General features: G+C 39.6%; 1 protein-coding gene, 1 long non-coding RNA gene and 2 pseudogenes across 2 annotated transcripts; 3 read left to right on the top strand and 1 right to left on the bottom strand.

Annotated features, from left to right (window-relative positions):
• Nucleotides 1-823: 823 nt before the first annotated feature.
• LOC140923990 (dynein axonemal heavy chain 7-like) lies at nucleotides 824-3,243 on the bottom strand (annotated as a pseudogene).
• A 2,354-nt stretch (nucleotides 3,244-5,597) lies between these two features.
• On the top strand, nucleotides 5,598-6,629 carry LOC140924849 (uncharacterized). The gene has a single exon (XM_073374852.1). It carries the CDS (start codon nucleotides 5,734-5,736, stop codon nucleotides 6,529-6,531), a length of 798 nt encoding a protein of 265 aa, XP_073230953.1. The 5' UTR covers nucleotides 5,598-5,733; the 3' UTR covers nucleotides 6,532-6,629.
• A 2,806-nt stretch (nucleotides 6,630-9,435) lies between these two features.
• LOC140923989 (integrase/recombinase xerD homolog) lies at nucleotides 9,436-10,683 on the top strand (annotated as a pseudogene).
• An 8,337-nt stretch (nucleotides 10,684-19,020) lies between these two features.
• Nucleotides 19,021-25,149, top strand: LOC140924873 (uncharacterized). Its single transcript, XR_012164358.1, has 3 exons — nucleotides 19,021-19,080; nucleotides 21,123-21,180; nucleotides 24,369-25,149. It is a non-coding gene; the product is annotated as an uncharacterized lncRNA (long non-coding RNA).
• Nucleotides 25,150-25,451: the final 302 nt, after the last annotated feature.

Here is a 25,451-nt window from a genome sequence, read left to right as displayed (position 1 = left end):
GAGTAGTTTTTAATTTTCGATATAAGTTAACGAACCTCGTTATCACGAACATATTTTGCCAGTCCCTTGACCCTTCGTTATATCGAGGTTCCACTGTACGTAATTTTATTTATTTATTTTTCACAAAGGGGGGGCCCTGGCTCCCCCAGCCCTTGCACGGGTTAAACTACCGTTCCATTATTTAAAATAACACTTGCAAAATATGACACTCATAAACTGGTCCTTCAATAGGCTAGTCTGAGTATCAGGCTTTTCAAGGGGCTAAGAGACAGGAGATTTTCGCTTTTCTTTTCCTCTTTTTCCTCCAGAAACGCCTGATACTCAGGCTGTCAACAGGCCTTTAACAACTTCCAAAAACCAACCCTCACTTTCAAAACGAGGCCAAGTGCAGAAACAGTCCTCATTATAAAAATGATTTTTTTAAAATGGATAATATAGATAGCTCATTTCACATCTAAGTTTTTTCACTGACTTGACGCAGCCCGTAAATGGACTGAGGACAACCTCGTTCCCAGGGACGCATAAGAGAGAACCCTGGGAACGAGGTTGACCAGAAAGTTGCATACCTTTGCGAGGGCAAAATGTGGTTTGCGCGGGCGCTGGAACCGATCCACGATCTTAAACTCGCAGCGCATTGAGGGGTAGAGTAAGATCACTACACTAACGAGGTTACAATCAACGATAAGTTAAAGAGACAAACTATTTTCTATTTCACTTTGAACATTTCATCCAACTTCGTACCCCGGATATCCAGGGCTCTCGGTTTAAACTGGCGTCAGGAGAACAAGGAGGTTGCCTATGATATTTACGTATATCTCGTTGGTTCCGGCAATCGCCGCGTTAAGGATGAACAAACAAACTGGCGTCGGTAAAATAACCTTCGTGTCTCTTCCGAATTTGAGGGCAAAAACCCTTGACTGAGAACCTCTTTGACAATGACTCTGAATGCCGCGAGGATTGTGAATATGATAACGAATGTAATAATCATTGTAGTATAGTAATGAAAGTGTTTTTGCAGATGTCGTGCGATGAATATTCCTTCAGACCAAAAAGTTGAAAAAAAATCTTGCGGTAAAAGGAGGGCGAAAAGTTAACAACTTGGTCAAAAATAATACACGCCCCGGAGTATTGTTAAATCCATTCCTTACTACAACCGCTCTGTATATTTACTACTTGTCAGTACTAAGTAAGTAAGAGCGTATTTACAGGGTACAGACCATACTTGTTGCTACTCCAGCTTGAATAAAGCAGACAATATCAGTCGGTTCTAAATTCAGGATATAAACTTTACCACCATAAACTGAATGAGGACTATATACAAGTTGTACGTTAATTCTGCATAGCTCACTTCTTGAGTGCACGTAAATACTGCATGTAACACTTCCTTAATCATCCAACTGGCAAAGAAGAGCCACACCACGCATGATCCAATGGGACAGTAGCTGATCAGATGGCAGGCGCATGTCCATTACAAAGTTAGTGGAGTGGTAGAGAGCGTACCTCTCCTCTCGCTTGTTTTGTAAACAGGGGAGACAAAATGCGGCCGATCAACAATGTCTTCCTTCTTGCAGGGTTTGAACCACATAACAGGCATGCCATCATACAAAGCTTTTGGGTGCGACTCTCCAATCACTCTCTTTTCTCTATCCCATCGAGAACCCTCCATGAACAAGCCGTTAAAATAGACACCGTCCTCGGGTGGAGTTTCGTAATTATTGCCGCCAAGAACTTCGAAGTCAAGCGTTAGGAGTTCAATAAGAATGGTGTATTTTCTGGCGCGTTTCTGCTTTGATCCCGGTAAGAAGGCCTGAGTGAAGAAAAAACCAGATACCCAGAACATGGAAGGCACTCCATTGTGCCATTGTCATACCACTCTTGAAGAAACTTGAGGCGAGCAATCAGATCATTGACGTAACTGCCGAGTGGTTTAAGAGATGGGTAGGACTTCTTCCTCTACAGTCCAGGGAGTTTGCCTTTAAGGATGCCGCTCGCTACCTCCTCTAGTTCAGAGGGCATAACAACCAGGCCCTGTGGAACAATAGGGCCATTTATACGAGGAAAAATAAGACGCGTCTTAAATAAGACGCGAACTTTCCGTATAAACGGAACATTTCGTCTAAAATAAGACGCGGCTTAGCTAAGACGCGTCTTATTAGATAAGACATGCTCGTATAAATGGTACAGTTCGCGTCTTATTTAAGACGCGTCTTATGTAAGACGCGTCTTATTTTTCCTGTAAGTTGCCTACCCCAAAGAAAAAGGAGCAAAATATATACCCGGCAGGAAGGGGTAAGAGGAAACGGTAACATGTCTCCGATAGATTTCCAGACACAAGTGCAGTGTGCAACATATCGTCCAATATCGCACACAGATGATCGCACATTGATTTGAAATAACAGAGGTTGCCTGACGTACTATTTCCACCTTAGGGGAAACTGTATTTACTGCTTTCAGTCAGCGACAAGTTCGAGAGGGTCCAGTAATACAGTCAACTCTCTTTAAACAAACATCAAGAGTTAGTCTCTGTCATATTTGACCCTCTATGCATTGGACACCTAGAGTAAGTCATTTTCAGTCATTTTCTCTGACTCTCTATAAGGCGCGCAGACACTTCCCGTCGCGATGGCCACAGTCTGCCTTAGAGAATCTGAAGGAATAAAGATTCTACTTCACGTTTAGTCAAAACTTCAAACAAGAACTCTATAAAAATAGCTATTCAATTTATCTGAAGGTTCACTCACCTTAACAGCTTTCTGTATGTTGGTAAGCGAAGATCGCACGACTTCTCGTTAGCCTGTTAAACTTGACCATTTCCTGCACCAATACCGTGTTCATACTCTGCGTATAGGTGGTGGGGTATTTCCGCAGTGCCGCTTCCGTGTCAAAGTTCTTGTGTAAAATATCCTCAGCCACCCCAAAGAGTATCTCGTCGTCGGATTTTCCACCTTTGGCGGAAGCTCGAGACTGCGTCAAAAGGATGCTGTTGAACAATTGTTGGGTGTCCTGTTGGTTCTTACTGATGTCTGCATTTGGCGTGCATTCCAAATACACAGGATACGCAATGAGCGGAAGGTTGCGTCGGTACTCGATGCGTAATCGCCTTCTTTAGGAGCAAAGTAGCTGCCGCTTGGCGAAAACTTGTAGTCTTTTTTGTCTATGATGCTCGCGCAGTAGAACTTATCCTGGATTGTCAACAGGGTTCGTCCATCACGTTACACGGCCTCTGTAGTTGCATTCTCTCATGAGGTGGGTCAGAGGGGCAAACTGGGCGTCCTGTGACGCAAAAACATGCACCAGTGGACATTAAAACAGTAAGGACGAAACCTATATACAGGCGATTCGCTCTGACCGGACACCTCTAATTAACAATTATTCCACGAGTGCGCGTTAGCTGTAATCATTTCATATCCAAACAAGCGCGAGTGGAATAATTACTTTATTAAAAACGCCCACACAATATCGAGAAGTCTTCCCGGCTTTATTTGTAAAAACAACCGATTATCAGTTTGTTTTTAATTTTGAGTAGACGCGTACGGTTACCATTTTTGGGAAGCATGGTATAATGGCTCATATACCATAATGGCTAAGCCAATCAGAGTTCTAGAATTGCATTATCCAATGATTCAGGTTTTAATAATTACCTGATAATGATGCCATTCTGAATAGAGAAACTGTCAGGTGGTAGCCCAGCTTGTTCCAGTCCCTTATCTTCACAGGGTCTCCCAAAGTCTCCGGTCACCGAGAAGTCATTCGAACAGGGGATGTTGGTGTCACGGAAAGCTTTCACACATTCTGCAGTTTGTTGCTGAAAAGAGAAAATACTTCCTTAAAACAAGACAAATCATTAGTCTCGCTTGCGCAAGCAGCGAGACTCATAATCAGCAACGCGTTTTTCTTCGTATTTAGGACACAAAAGGGGGGTCACGTAAAAGAACACAACGAAGGCGTGAAAAGCCAAATTAAAGAGATCAAGGAAGACATAAACAAGTTCGGCAACGATGGTTTTAATGTCGAGGTCATGTTGGATGAGCTCGAGCAGTACGCGCGAAGAGACTGTCTCGAAATAACCGGTATCCCGGTCGTACCTAATGACAGCCCAGCGTTGCTGGTGAAAGAAATGTCTGAGATCATGGGAGTGAACCTCAACGAAAACGATATATCGATCGCTCATCGTTTACCACCAACGAAGAAAGTGAAAGATCAACTAATTGTCAAGTTCACTTGAAGAGAGAAAAAAGACGAAATTTACAGCGAGAGGAAAAACTCAAAATCTAAGCGGACTAAAGATCTCCCGTCTGTGGTCTGCGAGCCGGAATCTGCGGTTAACTTTGTAACTTTATTTCATTACTACAAAATACAAATAACGATAAAACAAGACAGTTACACAAAAGCAAATGAAAGTGGCGAGGAAGCCCAAAAAGAAACCATGAGGCTTATAGACATTGGGCTCCCTCAGAGTAAAAATAAAGTTAACAGCAACGGTAAGACCAGGATCGAAAGTAAAATACAATGAAGGTAAGTATAAATTAACTAATTACATAGACTGAGTTGACAAAATATAAGGTATGGTACAAGTAACAATAAGTATAAAAATAATATCAGACATGTGAAGAAATATAACTATTTACTGCAAGATTTATAACTAATAATTCATATATAATTTTTTTTTCAATTTCGTTTTGAATAAGTGGAGTGAATTAGATTCTTTAATATCATTTTCTATAGAGTTACAATAAGTAGGTCCTTGGAAACTGACAGAAAATTTACGAAGGTTTGTTCTACAAGAAGGAAGGTGAAAATCGTTCGCGTGTCTAGTGGCATAGCTATGGACCTGTTTGTTTAAAGAAAAATAATTGTTGAACTTTGAAGGCAAAAGAGAATGTTTAAGAGAAAACATAAGTTTATCCAATTCTAGCTGTCTAATATCGGAAAGTTTTAGTAGCTCTAATTCTTTGAAAATAGGGTCTGAATGAGAATCGAAAGTTGATTTAGAAATAATTCTGATAACTCGCTTTTGCAAAGAGACAAGACGGCGAAGATTGGTTTTGTACGTAGATCCCCAGACAATAATACAATAATGAAGATAAGGATAAACTAAACAATAATAAAGAGTTTTTAGACAGGGTTTAGGTAGAAAAAATCTTGCTCTATTAATGACACCTATTGATTTCGAGATTTTACGAGCTACTTGAGAAATGTGCGGTTTCCAAGACAGATGTTCATCAAGGACTACACCGAGGAAGACCGTTTCCTTAACCTGTTCGATTGTCTGTTCATTTATGCATATTTGCATTGGAAAATGATACCTTTTCTGTCTAGGCTTAAATAACATAAAGTTTGTTTTCTTCAGGTTTAAGGAGAGTTTGTTTGCCTTAAACCAAGTGGATAATTTATTAAGTTCGGAATTGAGTGAGGCTGCCAGGTAGACAGGATCTTTATGGGACATAAATAAATTAGGATCATCAGCGAATAAAATCAGCTCGACGAGCGTCGATACGTTATTTAAATGATTAATATAGAGCAAGAAAAACAAGGGGCCCAAAATGGATCCCTGGGGGACACCACAGCAGATAGTTTGAGGAAATACCAAAATATCTGCGGTACGAAGTTTAGCAGATATTTGTTTTCTGCACGTTCTGAATTTGGTATTTTCATTGTGTTTTTCAATGAAGTGTTCAGTAGTTACGTAATACGTGTTAATTGCGTTTCATATATAAGTTGTTGTCAGTCAGTATGTTCTTCCTTCGGGTCTGCAACGCCACACGCTACAACACTGTTCTGTTTAACATGAGTGACGCGGAGGACAGCAATGTTCGTTCTCGTCCGAACCCTGAAGTCGTAGATCCTTCTATTGGCGCTGCTATACAGGTTGCCGTTACTCGTTCTATAGGTTCTTTAACCGACAACCTTACACAGGTCATTGAATCTCGGCTTACCGATTTTGCCAAGCGTTTTTCAGAGGAAAACAGTTCGTCCGTTGAGCAAGCTGTTAACAAGGCGCGTCGCGAGCAATACACGTGCAAGAGAAAGGGTAACCAGCAGCAGTTAGACCATTCCCTCCAGGTGCTGGACAAGCTAGACGAAGCTTCCGACGCACTGAAGCACAAATCTTATGAAAAAGCTAAGGCTGCTTTGGAGTCAGGTACGGAATTAGTGTCCAAGCGTGTTAAAGCAATAAAGCTAGCCGACAAGAGCGAGTTTGGATGGGCGACGGTCAATGAGTATCTATCCGACGAACTCGCCTCTGACTCAGATGATGAGAAGAGAATTTACCGGGCCGAGAGGAGAGCTGAGAGAAAGGTCACTAAGGAAAAACGTCGTCGTGCCCGTTCTGGCGACAAAGGCAGTGGCTCCGCCTCTACATCTCGGGCGACTTCGTCAAGATACGCATCCAGCGATTTGGTTTCACGCCCGGAGGCTAGACCAGCTCGTCGTTTGGGCCCCTGTTTTAAGATAAGTACCCAGCACTTTTTCGCTTTACTATCTTTGTTTCTTTCTTCGTCGATTATGGCGTTACCGCACAGGCCATAATCCAATATTCTCAGTGATTTGCTGCATTTGTGTTTATATTTATATAGGTTAGTGCAGAATATCAAAATATCTGCGGTATGAAGTTTAGCAGATATTTGTTTTCTGCACGTTCTGAATTTGGTATTTTCATTGTGTTTTTCAATGAACTGTTCAGTAGTTACGTAATACGTGTTAATTGCGTTTCATAAATAAGTTGTTGTCAGTCAGTATGTTCTTCCTTCGGGTCTGCAACGCCACACGCTACAACACTGTTCTTTTATTTTTATGTTATGGATTTTATTTTCATGTTTTTCTGTATGAATTCCCCTTTTTTCAGTGCGGGGATTTTGGTCATTTGAGTTCCACGTGCTTGAAGCCTGCGGATTCTTCGAAGAGTAGCTCTCGACGCAATTGACTAGATGGCGACTCGTCGACCTGTGATGAAGTTGAGTGTGATTTAATTCATTTATTGTCTTGTTGTGGCGACGAGTTTAGTGCGAAAGGCGGAAGCAGTGGCGTGAAAGGTCGCTTGCAATCTTCGTTTAACTTTTGGGTCGAGACTTTAGATGCACCAGATTTTGTCCTTGATATGATTAGGCGCGGTTACAGATTGCCGTTTGCCGAGTACCCCTCGCAGTGGTTTTTGAAAAACAATAGATCAGCTCTTCAGCATCCGGAATTTGTCGCTGATGCTATTAGCGAGCTTTTAAGTAACGGCTGCATTGTTGAGCACGAATTCCCCCCGTATTGTGTTAATCCTTTGATAGTCGCTGTTGGGAAGAAGCTTCGCCTGGTTATTGATCTGAGACACGTGAACAATTATTTAGTAAAACCTATATTCAAGTACGAGGACTTACGATCGCTTTCTCAAGTTCTCGATGAAGGACACTGGTTTTTCTCTTGGGACCTTAAGTCCGGTTACCACCATGTCGATATTTGTCTCGACCACCAAAAGTACCTTGGTTTCGCGTGGCCTTTTTCTGTTGTTGTCGGATATTTTTCCTTTACAGTACTGCCTTTCGGGTTAAGTAGCGCTTGCTTTTGTTTTACCAAGTTAATGCGCCCGTTAGTTAGGCGTTGGCGTTCTATGGGACACAACAGTTTCATTTATTTGGACGATGGTTTCGGGAGTCGACCAGACAAATGTTCTGCCGTGGCAGCTAGCTTAATTCAACGTAAAGAGCTCTCTTCATCTGGTCTTCTTTGTAACGAGGAAAAGTCTCACTGGGATCCAGTTCAAATTGGCGACTGGCTAAGCTTCGTTATTGATACTATTTTAATGTGTTTCCGGATTCCCGAGAAGAAAGTTCTCAAGCTTAAAGGCTTGCTAGATTCTGCGATTCAGGATGGATTCTCTTCATTTCGCGAGTTAGCGAGAATAGCAGGCACTATCATTTCAGCTGCGTTAGCTGTTGGTCCAATTTCTCGTCTTTTGACCAGACAAATGTACTTCGCCATTGAAACCAGATCTGCTTGGGATGACATAATTCATTTTCCTCCGAGCCTTTTAAAAGAACTGAAATTTTGGTATTGCAACATCGACTGCTTAAACGGCTATTCTATTAGGCCACCGTTAGCTACGCATACCGTTTTATTTTCCGATGCTAGTGACATAGCGTTCGGAGGATTTTCGGCTACTTTAGACGGCTCCGTCGTTAGCGGCATGTGGGAAAGCGAGGATATCGGCCAAAGCTCTACGTTTCGCGAGCTGAAAGCAATTTTTTACGTGTTGCTTTCTTACGTGGCTCAACTGAAACACAAGAGAGTTAAAATCTTCATTGATAATCAGGCCGCCGCCAGAATAGTTGCTATCGGAAGCTCCAAATCTCACCTCCAGGCCCTGGCTATGGATATTTTCAATCTTTGTCTTGCCAACAGCATCCGGTTCTCGAAGCCCAGTGGATCCCTAGGTCTCTTAATGAAAGAGCAGATCTTCTTAGCAGATTTATTGATAAAGACGACTGGTCCATCTATCCCTCGGTATTTCGACTTGTCGATGCTAAATGGGGCCCTCACAGAATTGATCGCTTTTCGTCCTATTACAATGCCCAGCTTCCGAGGTTCAACTCTAAATTTGCTTTCCCAGGTTGCAGCGGTGTGGACGCCTTGGCTCAGGATCCGGTGGGTGCCATTGTGCCTTCAGTTAGGGCTCTCTCGTCCTGCTCCGGTTACGGCACTTTGATCGTTCCACAATGGCCTTCGGCCTATTTTTGGCCTTTTTTGCACGACAACGCCTCCCAGTTAAAGTCTTTTGTTAAAGAAGTGTTTGAGCTTCCTTGTATTGAAGACCTCTTGCTGGAGGGTCCAGGACAGAAGCAGATTTACAAAGCGCGTCCGTCGGTGTTCAGCGGCTGCCCGAAATTTAAAATGTTAGCTTTGCGGATAGATTTTAGGTGAGCTTTCCCATTTTTGTCTCCCCTTACAGCTCATTATTGTCGGTGTTTTAGGTTTATCTTTTGTTAGCTTGTTTTGGTATTATTTATTTATTTTATTTTATTTTACTTTTTTTGCCTGATTTGGCACCGTTATCGTGTCTGCTTTGGCAGTGTATTTTTGCCTGATTTGGCAGCTTTGTTTTGCCTGTTTTGGCAGCGTATTTTTGCCTGATTTGGCGGTGTATTTTTTGCCTGATTTGGCAGCGTCTTCTTGGCTCGGAGTTCGATGTCCGCTTCACCACGCAGTTTGCCTGTTTTGGCGCCGTCAGTTGGCCTTATTTTATGTTTTATTTTATTGTTCTACATTTGTTTTATTGAATGTTTGCTATTTTGTTGTATTTTTTACTGTTTTTTACAGCATTACTGGGCCCAGCCAGTTCGGCTTCCGTTTGTCGTTGTTTCTCATTACATGTCGTTTTTACGCTGTAGTACTGTCCGTGCTGCATGATTATGATGCAGCATCATATTTTCTACTGTATTATAATTTTAAATGTTTTGCCTTCTCTGCCTACTTTTATTTTATTTTTTAGATGTTCTCCAATCCGGGATTTGGAGTGAAGCGAATTCTTTGGCCGATCCATCCTTGCGCAAGCTTGTTCCAGACCTTCTCCATTTACAGTTTGTGTCCAAGGCTCCCTCTACCGTGCAGAAGTATAGATCTGGCTGGATCAGATGGCGTGAATGGGCAGATTCTAAGTTTGGCGTTCCAGTTATTCCAGCGAAGCCACTGCACATTGCTCTCTTTATCAGCGAACTTACTACTGTTTCTATTTCTAATAATACGGGGATATCTCCTATAGAGCCAGTTGTTTATGCTATTAAGTGGGTCATAGTCTGGCCGGTATTGTAGAATGCCCTACTTGTCACCCCCTTGTTAAGTCGTCCTTGGAGGGTGCAAGAAGGAAGCTTGCTCGTCCTGTTCAACCCAAAGAGCCTTTATCCGTTGACACAGTTTTAAGGATCGCTGAATATTATATTTCTAGTAGTTCGCTTGCCGTTATTCGTTTTCTTTTCGTCCTCTTGGTTGGCTTTGCTGGGTTTTTTCGTATGGACGAAATTCGCAATTTGACAGTTTAAGATGTCTCTATTTTCAACGAGTACATGTCAGTTTTTATTTCTAAACGCAAAAATGATCAGTATAGAGAAGGGCATACGTCCTTTCTAGCTAGGTCTCATAAGGCTACTTGCCCAGTTTCTATCACCGAAAGGTTACTTAAGCTTTTCCCTTCAACTTGTGAGTCATCTTCGCCCCTCGTTACTGTCGTTAGGCGAATCGTTAAAACTAAGTCTAGGGAGTGTTTTCATGCTTCTAGAGGAGTTTCATATTCAACGCTAAGAGACGAATTTAAGAAATTTGTTAAACCATTTGTAGGTGACATTGCTCTTTACGGCACGCACAGTATAAAGTCTGGTGCCGCCTCAAATCCTGCTTGTCGGAGTGTTTCCGCTGATCTGCTAGATATGCATGCTGGCTGGAAATGTGCCACCTCAAAGAACAGATACATTAAGCACACCGTTAGTGATCGCTTAAAAGTTGCTCAAACTATTGCTATTTAGTTTTCGTTTGTTTATTACAATTATTTAGTTTATTAGTAGTCTTGGCGGGGGACTTAAGTCGTGCCTGGCCCGCCCCAGATTTCCTATCCCTTTTTCCCCACGGGGTTTTTTAGGTTAGGTTTTTTCTGGCCTCCCTGGCACGGCTTACTCTATTTGACGTTTTCATTTCTATTTTGTACTAGTTGTTTGCATTTTCTTTGATAAAGTGGCGTTATGGCGTTACCGTACAGGCTATAATCCAATATTCTCAGTGATTTGCTGCATTTGTGTTTATATTTATATAGGTTAGTGCAGAAGTCTCGCACCATTTAACCGGGAACCGGAGGCCGAGAGACTTGATCAAAACTGACTTTACCTTGAAAAAAATTAAAGGGCTATGTCTTGCGCCGTACGCTATCGTTTTACAAAGCTAAAAAATTCCAAAAATAATGCTCCATTATTATTCAGATTTAAGGCTTCATATAGGCATCGAAACTGTTTCCAGTTGTCTGTTGCAACAGACGACAGGGATATGCTAGATTGCTTGCAGTCCGCCTTTCCTCTCAAAATCCGTCTAGTTCTTATCTCAGCCAGCGCGATTGCACACCAGGACGTTACGTTACAATAAGGGATTAGGACTAGACGAGAAAAGACGTGCAGTAACTTTGCAAAGAAAAGTAAGAGATTGCTCGCAGTCTATGGATAGGCATGGATTAAAACTTTAAAAACAAATTAGGCTAACTTGCAAAAATCAGCAAAAAATTAGTATGGTTAAAGCTCCCTGATGAAATTTTTTTTGATGTTTTCCTCATGTCAACTGTGTGATGTTCTCCATCTTCAGGAGGAAGGCTCTTTCGCGGGTACCTGTCTCACCAGGGTCTCCAAATGAGATTTTTAAGAGTTGGGAAGAAGCGGTTCAGGAAGTTAACGCAAAAAAGAACCGTGTGGCACCTTGTTAAGACGTCTTGGTTAGTTACGCGTTGATTTCTTTACCACAATTTAAGTACTTTAAATAAAAGTAGCTGTTTGCACATGAAAACTTAACGTCTTTTGGGCATCGATTCGTTTCTTAACGCCCCAAATGCTATTTAGAAAGCCGCAGGTCCTCTTGTGGGGGGGGGGGGGGGGGGGGGGTGTGCACCCCCTGCACCCTCCCCCTATATCCGTCCCTGTTACATAGCTTTGTTTCTTTTTCATTGTTTCCTCTCCATCGCATATATTAATTTGCCTTTATCTCTTATTTGGTGTAAGGAAAACAACCACAGATTACAAATTACGAAAGGGAAGCCTTCGCGATCCATGAGAGAATCGGACAAGAAAAATCACGGAGCAAAGTAATCTAATCAAGTCTATCGATTGAAACTATAGGCTTTAAAAATAATGGAAATAGATAATGATAATAATAAAAACAATAATAATGATAAAATAATAATAATAATAAAATCAAATATGTATAAGAACAAATACATTAATTAGAATAAAATTTATTAAACCATTTCTTGAGTATACTTCTTGAAAATGTATGTCATCAAGATGATTGCAGTTTGTGCGAACTCGTTCTACATGGGCTTGGATCCTTGAAAGAACAATTTCTGCCATCTGATTCACGCACACAAACACACACTAGGCACTAGCCCAGGGACTCGCTGCATGCTGAAAAATCCAAAACTCCGACGAAAAAATCAAACTACTTTTTGCTGATGTCACTTAAAATGAACTTTTTTTTTGCTTTTGACAAACGAGAAATGAATATGCATCCACAGGCATCCTAACTCTCCATGTAAGCGTTTGTAAATACGTCTATTAATAGTGAGTAACATTTCATAGGTTTCATATGAGAGGATTAAGACGTAGGAACTTGAAAAAAAAAATCGTCCGTTTTTTTTTTATAATGTTGCTATATTTCGTTCTTTTGCTTTTTAAAATTATTTAGGTTGGTTTTGCGATCCTGTGTTATCCATTGATTGATTAAAAGAAGTAATGAAGGTTTTCGCAGTTTCCAACATGAATTTTACTGAAATGCATGGGCTCTTTGTAGATCCTACCAAGCGTCTAGGCTTGGGATGCCTGTGCAGCAACATGCCAGTTTTTGTGTTTGTCGATACCTGGGATAAGAAAAAATTAACTAAAAAACTTTAAAATTTGGTAAATCGACTGTTAAGAAGGCTTTTACACCTCTGTAATACTGTTCACTTTTCTTGCAACTCCCCACCTCCTTACCTCACCCCTCCCCCCTGGCGGCTCCCCAAGTTTTGACCGAGTGGAGCTTGGGACCAGGGGAAACCAAGATGGCGCCTGATAATGGCGCCTTTTTAGTTCAACTTCAAATCTAATCGGAATGCGCAAGGATTCTGCAAGAACGTGGCTTGGTCTTTCAGTTCAGTGGTTTATTAACTTCTGGATCATTTAACTGTGATGAAAAGAAAGTACTTTATTTTGAACAAAAGAGCTCAAGTCTGTGTACAAACCCTGGTCAATGATGACAATTCAAAGCACTGATCTTGCACTGCATGGAGAATTTTGATCAAAGTACAGATAAGATGTAACGCTTTAAGCTTACAAGTAAATTTTAGAGCTAGCGAAACTTCATAGTAGTAGCTTAGCTAAGAATTTTAAACTATGTCCTGTCAGAACTGCTTGGGTTATTGAGGTGATTCCCTAGTAAAAGAACATAACACGGTCAGTATAAAACATGGACTGCGGACTGCGGACCACGGACTGCGGACTGGGTATAAAATACGGACTAGGTACAAAATGCGGACTCCGGACTGAGTATAAAACACGGACTGGGTATAAAACGCGGACTACGGACTATGTAAATAAAAACAGCTTTACAAGGTAAAACTGAGAGAAATGGAAAGCGGACTAGCAAAAACAGTAGTCCCAGCTTTAACATTCCCTTGGCTGTTCACGTAGTCTATTCTTCCCATGGAGAAAGAAGGTTAAGCCGGTACTCAAGGCAACTGAAATTTAACTCTGAATTTTATAAAAAGAAGGAGTTAGAAGAGATTTCGATTTGCAGTTTTAAACCAATAAGAAGCACCAAATTAAAAAAGTAGTAGTCAGATCAGTAAAATTCTTATCGGATGCCACAATTCCGTATCAGGACTGAATGAAGAACTCAGATGAGAAGGTCAATGTAGGGCATTCCGCGATGCACAAAAGCGGTATTTAGGGGGGAGGGCAAGGGGGGACGGATTACTCACGTACGTGAATAATAACCGAAATGAGTCATCCAACATTATATTCCAAGCGATGATTATGATGACATGATTTACACCCTGCTCCTGATCCCCGGGGGGGGGGGGGTACTACTGGGAATTCTTGGTGGGGGGTGGTGCCCGGTTCTCCGAATCCTGACCTTATTGCAGACCAAAAAATGTCATTTTCCACACCCATTTTCAGATCAGATCTCTAAAATCCATACCCATTTTCGGCCTAATTTAGCCTGTTCCAGGCTCTCAGATAGTTGGGGAGACTCCCCAGTTTTTTCCCGTTTTATTTTCGTGTTCGCGCTTTCTCAATTCAGCGGACCCAACTATCTCGGAGCCTGGAACAGGTTAGGTCTAATTAGGCAGAAATTATGTCATCATTACCAAGTTAGAGCGGAAACAAAAAAATTCTCCAAATGCATTTTGAATTCGCACATTTCTATTTCGTTCTTATTCATTTGGAATTGAAACAATAAATACGTCCATTCATGTACGCTCCCGTAGTACCCTCGAAAATCATACCCAACTCCAGACCAAAATGGGCAAAGTGTTTTCAGACCAAAGGCCCAAAAGCCCTACCCTTCCCTTATATAAGGGAGTACCCCTCTGATCCTGACCCCTTTCATGATTGTTAGAGACCGAGACAAGGTCTAAAAATGGGTGAAGAAAATAGCATTTTGATCCGGCTCATGATACAGAGAACCGGGCGGCACACTTATAGGAGTATTTACAACTTTAACTCACGTCAGGAGCCCATGATGGGCTCCTGCTCACGTGTCTTGCTATTTAGCGATCTTTTGAACCTAGAACCAATTAGCACCGTTTCTACCAAAGTAGTCCGTAGTCCGTATTTTATATCCAGTCCGCAGTCCGCGTTTTATGCCTAGTCCGTGTCTTATACCCAGTCCATATCTTCCAGTCCGCGTTTTATACCTAGTCCGTATTTTATACCCAGTCCGCAGTCCGTAGTCCGCAGTCCGTAGTCTGCAGTCCGTGTTTTATACTGACCGAACATAACATAGATTGTACATGAAACTTGGTACACTGATGTAACAAGTCAAGAAGATGATAAAAAGGTAATAAAAATTGGGGGTCACCGTGCTCTTTTTGACGTCACAATGCTGACATATACGGCTATTTTGGACCCTTTGACCAAAACCGGGCGCAGCCCAAAACTAGACAAAAAGGAAAGATTTTTTCAATGATGCATGTGGTATCACACAGAATTTGACTTTAATGTATTGTTTATCCACTTACGTACCAGAAAAATGCCTTTTAATGCCCTTGTTTTTACTTTACGCTCCAAAGTAGAATTAAATTGGACACGCGCTATTCGATACGTGATAGCTGAATCCGTACAATTTAGTAAAATTGCCAAAAAACTGAACATAGATTGGTGCCAATTTTTTTCTCACCGAAAGGAAGCACTGTCCTTATTAAAATCATGAAATAAAAAATGGAGGTCACCATACTCGTTTTTGCGGTAGAGCTGCAGAAAGTGCACACCAAATGCATTTTCCTTGATTTTTGAGAGAGGACTGGGGCGAGTTTCAAAATAGAATGTATGCGAAAGGGGGAAGAAAGTATTAAAAAATTCCGTTTTTACAGAATTTACATCGAGATATCACATTTAGGACACAGTGTGATAAAGAAAGCGTTTAAATTAAAATCAAAGTGAATAAGCACAAATTAAACATCCACTATCGAGGTTCTCTGTGAGGAAATCAAACTCAGCAACACGCGTACAGCTTACGTTACGCACATTCCCACCACATTGAGTCTCATCTCGGCAAGAAAAAACCGCAAGCAAAAATTGCAATAGCGTTTCTCTTCGGTCAACTTCATTTTAATAATGTTACTTCACATGCTCTTTTTTACGGAGGCCATCTTGTTATGCGCAGTAAGAGATGCGCAGTGCAAAACCAGGGAATCACCTTAAAGAGGGATCAGCTAGGGACAGGTGGGTAGTCAAAATGTTGTGTGTTGGTGTACTGTACTTTTTTTAAAGTCACGTGCCCAATTTCTTAGTAGTGCTGGCAGAAATGGAAAGCTACAGAACGATTCATTTTTTCTCCATTTTTTTGTGGTCTTCATCCTGTTACCTCTAACAGTGACCAGAATATAAAATTTTTCCTCATGATAACCTTCATAAAGAGTCAATTTCTAGAATGGTCCCTTCCACGTTTTTTTCAACTTTTACAGTCAAACCTCTGTTGAGCAGCCTTCTATTAAGCCGTCACTCTGTATTAAGCAGTCACCTATCAATTTTCCGAAATTTGCTTCCCATATAATTTTTTTGTAAAAATTGACCTTTATTCAACGGCCACCTCTATGAGGCAGAGACGTTCACTGTTTGGATTTCCCAAATAGCTAATTTTATTGTAATTTACCTCTGTTACATAAAAATCACTAAATGGCATATTTTTAATCACAAAGAACTCTTGCTGGCACTGAGCAAAGTCAATGACTTGCTTCACCAAATTAGACAACCATAACTGAATTTCTTTCTTCAGGTTCAATAAGATTTTAAAATTGCTGAGGATGCGCTGGATTCAAAAGACACACTCCCTTATGAACAACTGTAAAAATTTGTTGTTTAGGCATGAACTCCTCAGAACATCCAATAATTTTAATGTATATCTGTCTCTGTTGTTGTAAATAGAATAATCAGTTTTTGCCCTCAAGGTCAATTTCTGCCACATTATGGGTTTAATTTTAGTGGTCACCTTGCTAATTCCTGAGGGTGACCGCTTAGGAGAGGTTTGACTGTAATATGGACCTGTTAGTGAGATCTGTTGACACATTTTACAAAATACAAATAATTATTACAGCAGAGAAGTCAACAAGTCTCTGCTTTAATTTGTATTTTGTTTCCATTTTTCCATTCATTGGTATTCTCTTAATGCTCTCTTCTCCTTCTCCCCTCTTGTTCCCTTTCTTTGTTTGTTGCCATTACTATCACTACAGTGGAAACTCTATGGGGACAACCTTGGGATGTGAAAAAGGTTTCCATTTCTGGAGCTGGCCATTTACAAGAACGGTTCTCAGTATGGGAGCTTGCCCGACTACCAATAAGCATAGAAAATTCAAAAAACCTTTTAGTTAGTGTTTGACTTTACTGTTGCTCTGACAATGTTGTAATTCAGTCACAAACATAAAATTCAAGTGGTGTTTTGAAGTGTAACTGGTGTGTATACAAAGAAAAAAAAAACACCAAGGCTGACATAAATTCATTGTGATGAATAGTGTTATAAAGTTGCATAATAAGATTCTATTTGCTCAGGTGTCTGCTTACGGGAGCTTAAAACAAAGCCAAAATCTAACTCATAAACCTTGAAAGTGTCCACAGCTGCCTGGCACAGAGATTATCCGCTTATGGGAATAAAAATAATACAGAGTTTTTATTGGACTTGAAACATGGTTTTTTGAAGGCAGCCATAAGTAGAACTGTTCACTTAAGAGAGTGTCCGTTTCCACTGTATTTCTATTATTCCAGTGAAGCTAGTGGCCCCCTTTCCCTATGCAACTCCCTTGTCTCCTTTCATCCTTCCCTATGTGTCTTTTGTTTCTGTTATTCTTTTTGCCTGTGCTTTTATCTCTGTGTATGCCTCTCTCATTGTTCCCTTCCATTATCTTGTAGCCATTATTTTCATTCAACAGCTTGTACCTAAAAACCCCTTTTTGCTCTTCTTACCTGGCTTTGTTGTTTCCATTAATATACACCCATTTCAATTAAGGTTGCTTCAGAGAGGAATGATGCATGATCCATGTTTCATAGCCCACGGTGCATTATTGTAGCATTAGTCTAGTAAATTATGTGCGCGCAACGAGCCTAGAAACCTAGAAAGCAAATGCTGGTGATGCTTCTAAGCTATGTCAGCAGAACGTTAAGACAATGTATTTCAAAACACTGAATCCTAGGCTTTCTAATTTAAGACGGTGATTTGTGGTTAGGTTTTTCTCTGTGGTAATATCCAAATGTAGCAAATTGTCAAAGAGTTTGCTTTGCTCGTGCATGTGGGAATTTTGGATGGAGTTTAAAAAAATCAAGTTCAAGACGTTTGTTGAACTACAACAAATAACTTAACATTACGCGTTTATCTTTTTTTTGAGGCAATTTTTTTTAAAACTGGTTAATAAAAGAATAGCGTTGATTTGCTTTATTGAAATAACCAGCATTCTGGCCCATCCAAAAACTTAGCTTAATCAGGTGGTAAAACCTTATTCATTTAATGCTGTTAAAAGAAGAGGCTTCTAATTTCTTAAAAATGAAATTCTTAAGCTCGCTCATGCTTAAGAATTTTAGCAGCCATTTGACTTGGAAGCTCTCTTGAATGCCTTTTCACAAAATGTTTGGTAGCTAGAATAATTTATTTGTAGTCTCCACAGAAATATGGGTGGTGTGCAACAAAGGCAGACTGAAGACTTGCAGACTGGCAGGTAAATGAGGCACATGTTGTTGTGAAATACTCTAACAGGAATCTGTTAAAGAATTTCACAATAATGTGAACCTGGTTTACCTGCCAGTCTGCAAGTCTGCAGTCTGCATTTGTTGCACACTGCAATATGGGTGGGTGTCAGTTTTAGAACATGTAAAACTTATGGGGGGTCATTTCTATATAAAAAACTAGGATGAATTTGGAATCTTTCTCAAAATAGATGTCTCGCCCTTGCAGGTAATAAATGACCAGCCCCCAGAGCATACTCTTTGTATTTAAAGGAGCTGTGTCACGAAATTCAGCCAAATTAAGAAATTACAAAATGCCTGTCAAAATAAGAAAAACATATAAATAACCGCTTAAAACTTTAAAGGAAGGTTCAAATAACATAACAGGAACAACAGATGTCACGGATGGACAAAACTGAAGACGACTGAAACGGATTGAAATTAGGATTTTTGAAAACTGTTCAGCCTAACTGTTTTTCAAAGTTGATCCCTGCTGCTTGCAACTTAAAAAATAATGTTCAGGAGGCATATTTGTTTGTGTCTGGTCTCTGATTTTGTCAATTACACGTAATTTCTTTGCTTAATTTAAGTTCCATAGCGATTGAAGGCGAGTAATTGGCAAAATTAAACAAAATGAACTGGAATACCGTGACAGAGCCCCTTTAACTCTTTTAATTTACCCTAAGATACGTAATTTAATTTAAATTTACTCTAAATTGCATTTAGCTACATTTAAATGTCCACTTAAAAGCTTATAAACATTTTTTTTGTCTCTGCACAAAGAAGATTATATTCTAAGGAACTTTTGCTGTTTGTGTTAACAGAATTTTTTATTATGCAACATGAATATTGTTAAAATATTACTATTTTATCTAATTTTAGGTGCGACGTCCAAGGCCAACATGGAATATCCTCAAAAAGGGTACATCTATGTCCAAAGGTACTTATCTGTCAATTAACAGAGTTAGTTAAACTGAAATCAAATTTGACCTGAATCAGTAATCATTATATTACTGAATGAGGCTGAGTAAGATGTGAAGAAGATCAAGGTGTATATTTGTTATCCACTGAGGCTGAAGGCCACATCCTGCGAGATCTGCATAATTTTTCACATCATCCGAGAGCCAAATTCAATAATAAATAATTTATTGTTTTACACTTGTTCAATTTTTTTTTTTTGCAATTCCATACCAATGTAATGGGTTCATTTTAGTCTCGTAAGGAGTAACCATAATTGAAGGGAACAGGACGAGTGATATGGAGGAAGACTAGTCCCCCATGCAGCTCCTTTTCTTGATTTCGCGTTTTGTGAAAATCGAAACCAAAACGTCTGTGTATGAGACTACGGAAGAAGCTTCAAATGGATGAGGCCTAACCTCTCATAAGCTCCTATAGTTTCTGTTTGGTCTCCTCGCCACTTCTTTTTTCTACTTAAATTCCTATAGAGTGTTTTCACTCACGTGGCCAGGATATATGCAAATTTATTGGAACAAAAGAAAGCGTTTACATAAGAAAAGAGTTCAACTCCCACAGGAATTGTTTGGGACACCAACATGGCCGCCGTTTCATTGTTTTGGGACACCAATATGGCCGCCATGACGTCATGTGAAAACACTCTATATTATTTTAAATTCTGTACATTCTCTACCTGAATGAATGGCAATTTACATGAAACAACCTGTAAGTGTACGCAAACTTGTAAGACGTCTGACCAACGAACCGCATTGTGTGATAATATGCAGGTCATTTCGTGTTTGATTTGTGAGCAGGATTCAAGAAGTTTGCGAACTAATAAACATTTCCATCCAAGGGCTATCAAGGCAAGGGAAGACGGGGGTGGGTACTCAATCATAATGGATAACCTCCTTCTCTCTAGTCCCCTACCCAGTCATTTTTTGTCAATCTTCATGCAACTAGACGACACACACACAAAAAGCTGCGTAAGGGAATACTTCCTCCATACCTCTCATCATGTCTCCTTCAAATAGTTCTCCTTTCAGACTAAACTGAACCCATGTATGGAATTCAGAAGAAAATTGAGCAAGAGTATAATATGAGGAGCCTTCAATCCTGATAATATAAATTGACAAAGTTTCATCCATTTAAGGTTCCTAAAATTTGTTTAGACCTCTGGTAAAATTCATCTTCAACAATTAGGGTGTTCCACTGGGGTAGTCCATGGACCGGGTCCATAAAGAGGTCCATGGACTAGGTCCACAGAGGGAGGTGGTCCATGTTTTGGTATACGTCCCTATTGAATGATATGTTTTGCATATTTATGCATTTCTTCCTTTCAGTGAGTTAGAAATTCAGCTGTTCTGTCTTTGGATAGCCGTGAACGCCATTTATTTTTTTAGTTTACTCAGGAAAAAAAAGCTAGGCTGGCTGCTACACCTGGAAACTAAACGAGGTTAAAGGATGGTGTATCATAATTATTTATACCACTGAATCGATGGTATACACATCTTCCAAACAATTTTATAGTAAGCACCCTCTGGTTATAAAGATCTATAAAGAATTAGTAAAATCCAACTAGTGGTCTATTATCAATGCTGCATTCTGACTGATTGAGCTACTACTAGGCTATATATTATAGCCCACTAGTAGCGAAAAGCCCGGGCTTTTTGGCAGCAAAAAAGGATTAAAGTCTAGCTTTAACTAGCTAAAATAATTTGTTTATTCTCAATATTTTTGACCAACTAGTTGGATTTTACTAAAACAATTATTCCTCTCGCCCTCATGGCCTCTGAGTCAATAGCCCATTCGGCCTCATACACTATTGACTCAGAGCCCATTCGGGCTCGAGGAATAATTGTTAATTAGCCAGGAGACTGGAACCAATCAAAAAGGGCGAAATAGTTTGAATGAGTAATATTATGTACATTATGCAAGAGAACAAAATAGAATAGTTAAGTTATTGGTTGTATTTTAACTTAAGATAGTTATAACTTGTTGCTAATGTTGATTTGTATTGTTTCCCAGGTCAGATGCATATGCTACAAACAGACTGGGTTAAGTCTTCACCATTTAGGATTTAAAGGTTATCTTGAGTACTGTAAGTGCTTTATAATTTACTTTGTAAACCAGCTTTTGAGTGAACCAGATAAACAAAATGTGCCTGTGTTGTTCAGAAGACAACTTATCTTATGCTTCTGTTCAGTTGCGCGACAGTTATAATAATGAATAATAGCTAAGTTTTGCTTTTGTTGAAACAATTTTACATCATTTTCATGTGTTAAATTTTTGCACACAGTCGTTGCAGTGAAGTTTCATGTTATCATTGATCAGTCAATTTAATTTCTCTTTCAACAAAGCTAATAAATATACTAAAATACTTCACACCAATAAAAGGTTCTAAACTAAAGATAACAACACAACAGTAAGCCAAGAAATACAGTTTGTTTCTGGAAGAAAAACCTGCAACTCAGAAAGGTGGCCTCAACTCAGCATCTCAAAAAATGAAAACGTTTTGGTTGAAATGAGCATTTGATCAGACAACAACTTTGTTTAAACTCAACGGATGATCAACCAAATCTTGTTCAAAATTTTTCAAAATTCAAAATTCAAAATTTGGAAGCTAAAAATGTCAAATTTTGTTGGCACTGTGGTTAGGAACTTTGTTCATTTCCTCATGAGTTTTCACTTGCATAATTGACATCACTGATAACTAATACACCGAATTGTGTTTTTTGTATCAAATTTTCCCTCTTTTTAACATGGAAGGAAAAGAGATGTAAATTAAACTGACTGGCTCATACTGTTAACACCACTGATTTATTGACTGGCTGACTGACTGACTGACTGGCATCCTGATGGACTGACTGGCCTACTGATTGGCATGCTGACAGACTGACTGACCCACTGACTGACATACTTACTGACTGACATCCTTACATGCTGATTGACTGACAGGTAGAATGACTGACATGTGGACTTGACATGTGGACAGACTGACTGACCTACTGACTGGCATGCTGATGGACTGACTGACGTACTCACTGACTGTTTGACTGGCTGACTGACTGACTGACTTACTGACCAACTGACTGACTTACTGATTGACGAACTATCTGACCTACTGATTGACTGTTCAACTGGCTGACTCACTGACTGACTGACTGACTTGCTGACTGACATACTTACATGCTGAGTGACTGATTAACTGACATGTAGAATTACAGATGGTCTTTCTGAGATAGTCATGGGCAGATTAGTTGATTGTTGCTGAAATTGCAAGCTAACTTTCTGACTATTTGAGTCTTGCCAGTTCTAGATCTTTTGCACTGTTTTCTGACCGACTGATGATGAAAGAGATGTGGTTGACTTTTTGATTACCTGTTCAGACTTACAATCATGACTGAATCAATACAGGGTAAGGGTGTGATTATGGACTAACTAATCGGCTGACTGGGTTAGTCACTGGCTAACTGACTGACTGACTGTCTGGAGAATTGGCCACCTGACTCTATTGATTGAGGGCTGACTGGAAGGCGTACCGACCAATTCACTGCCTGGATGTTTTCACAGGCAGTATATTCTATTGGACTATTTAAACTGAAACTAAGGATGCACTGGCTGACTGTACTCTCTGGGGTCTATTCAGCTGACCCACTGACTGAATGACTTGGTATTAACTGACTGACTGTCTTTAGACTTAATGACTTAACTCCTCAACTCACTGACTGTTTGAGTTTACTGTGTGGTGTCTGACAACCTAATGCACTGACTGAGTGATGAAGAGTGGACTTCCTGACTGTCCAAGGACTTACTGACCATAACAGGTGACTGAATGATGTGGAACTGCCTTGTGGACTGTTTTAGGGCTTACTTAAGCTCATTCATTGTCCCACTGACTCTACTTTTTGGCGGCTGACTGGCTGACTGTCTAACTCTTTGACTCGATGAATGACTTACTAGGCTGACAGGGTGACTGAATGATGTAGAACTGATTTGTAGACTGTTTGAGGGCTTACTTAAGCTCACTCATTGTCTTACTGAAGGACTGACAGGCTGACTCTACTGTCGGACTCATGGGCTGACCCTACTCTCTGGGTTTAAACTAATCCGGGGTGATCACCCAAATCATGTTCTAAATTTTTCAAAATTCGAAATTCGGAAGCAAAATTATTTCAGATTTTGTTTGAACTGTGGTTATTGATGGTCTACCGGATTACCAAATGGAGAGAATCAGCTGATATAGAGGAAATAGAATATTCTTCTCTGACTCAGGAGAGGAAAGCTAAACTCAGTGCTTTTAGTCCATGACAAACAAATGTGTTTTATAGTGAAGGATACAGAAGTTTCAGTTTTAACTTGAAGAAATGTTCCCTTTGCATATTGTTGATATGAATTTTATATCAGTTTAGTTTTAACATTATGAGCTGACGTCAACGATGTATGATAGTTTCAGGCATTCCATTTTTCCTTTGTTGTTAATTGCCTTAACATGATGAATTTGTAAATGTACGAAGATATTAGTATTGTACATATTAAAAATTTGACCATGGGTTGCAATTGGAAAATAAGGGCATTCGGGATGTCGCTACTTTTGGGGCCTCAACCAGGGTTGTCAAAAGTAGCCAGCTGCCGGCGAAAATTTCCACGTACTAACTTGGTTAGTATCGGCTGGCTACTCTGCTTGGCATTTCTTTATGGATGGTGTTTTTTAAATAAAATATCCCTGGACTGGCGGCTTACTTTGACAACTTAGCCGTCTACTTCAAAACTTTCTGACAACCCTGCTCACCATTTTCAGGATTTATTAAAAGTCAGAAACTTTTGACGTTACTTTCAGGGGGTTGTAACTTTCAGGGGTCATAACTTTCGGGGGTTCCCTACTATGGAAACTTTATGGTAATGAAATTAGGATGACTGACGTTTTATTTTTGCATTTTATTGGTGCCTTCATAGTCGTATTTCCATAGTATTGTTACTGTACCTAACAATATTATTACATGTTCTTTAGTATTTATTTACTGAAAATGTCCAGTGGAAGACGCAGGGTAATGGCATTTCTGAGACTCTAAATTTAAAAATTTTTCTGCCCCTTCTGACCCCCTGTTTGTACACCTGCAAAATCTCACCCATGTCCCAGGAGATCAAATTTGACCTGAATCAGTAATCATGTACATTAAGTAAGGATAAAAAAATAGAACCGCTCTATTTTATTGTATTTTAAATTAAGATAGTTATAACTTGTTGCTTACATTGATTTGTGTTTTTTTGCAGGTCAGATGGATATGCCACAAACAGACTGGAACAAGTCTTCAACATTTAGGATTTTAGAGGTTATCTTGAGTACCATGTAAGTGCTGTATATCATACTTTGTAATCCAGCTCTTGAGTGAACCAGATAAACAGAACGTGGCTGGCTTGTTCAGAAGACAACTTATAATCTAACGCTTCTGTTCAGTTGGATCACAGTGTTATAGATTTGAGCTAAGTTCTGCTACAGTTTAAGCAGTTTTACATCATTTCCATGTGTCAAATTTTTGCACAGTCATTGCAAAAATTTAAAATCATTAATCGTCAATCACCCTATTAAATGGCAAACTTTCAAACAAAGTCCAGAATCACACTATCAACAACATTAATTTACTGAAAGTCTGGCAGAACAAAGGAAAGTACAAGGCTAATTCACCCAACAAAAAGTTAAACTTTTGCAAGTTACTGCAGTACACTGATGTGCATTGAAGTTTCTTATAATCATTCAGTCAAATTAATTTCTTTTTCAATAAAGCTTAAATATGCTAAAATATTTTACACCAATGAAAGGTGTCAAATTAAAGATAACAACACAACAGCAAGCCAAGAATTAAAGTTTGTTTATGAAAGGAAAACCTGCAACTCAAACAGGTGACCTCAACTCAGCATCTCAGAAATTAAAAACATTGGTTGAAATAAGCATTTCATCAAAGTTTAGACAGGCTAGTTTTGTCTCTAAAACATTATTTAGAAGTGTAGCCAGGTGTTTCCTCTAGAAAAACAGAGATGCATGAAAGTTCAAATTTTTGACCAAAATCATGGGTTAACGCCTTTTGCAAAAATGCAAATTTTTCGACTTTTTGAAAAAAACCTTTTTATAGTTTAGAAAGGCTGGTTTTGTCTCTAAAACATTATTAATTTACAAGTATTCCCAGGTGTTTTCTCGATAAAAACAAACATGCATGAAAGTTCAAATTTTTGACCAAAATCATGGGTTAACCCCTTTGCAAAAAATGCAAATTTTTTGACTTTTTTAAAATGACCTTTTTATAGTTTAAAAAGGCTGGTTTTCTCTTTAAAACATTGTTAAAAAGTATAGCCAGGTGT

The sequence above is a fragment of the Porites lutea genome, chromosome 14 (assembly GCF_958299795.1).
Source record: "Porites lutea chromosome 14, jaPorLute2.1, whole genome shotgun sequence".
Lineage (NCBI taxonomy): Eukaryota > Metazoa > Cnidaria > Anthozoa > Scleractinia > Poritidae > Porites > Porites lutea.
The sequence above is the reverse complement of the archived record's forward strand: the minus strand, read 5'-3'. Positions and strand labels throughout refer to the sequence as shown.

Excerpts from the sequence above, each read along its gene's own strand:
- LOC140924849 (XM_073374852.1), top strand. The coding sequence starts at position 5,734 with ATGTTCTTCCTTCGGGTCTGCAACGCCACACGCTACAACACTGTTCTG.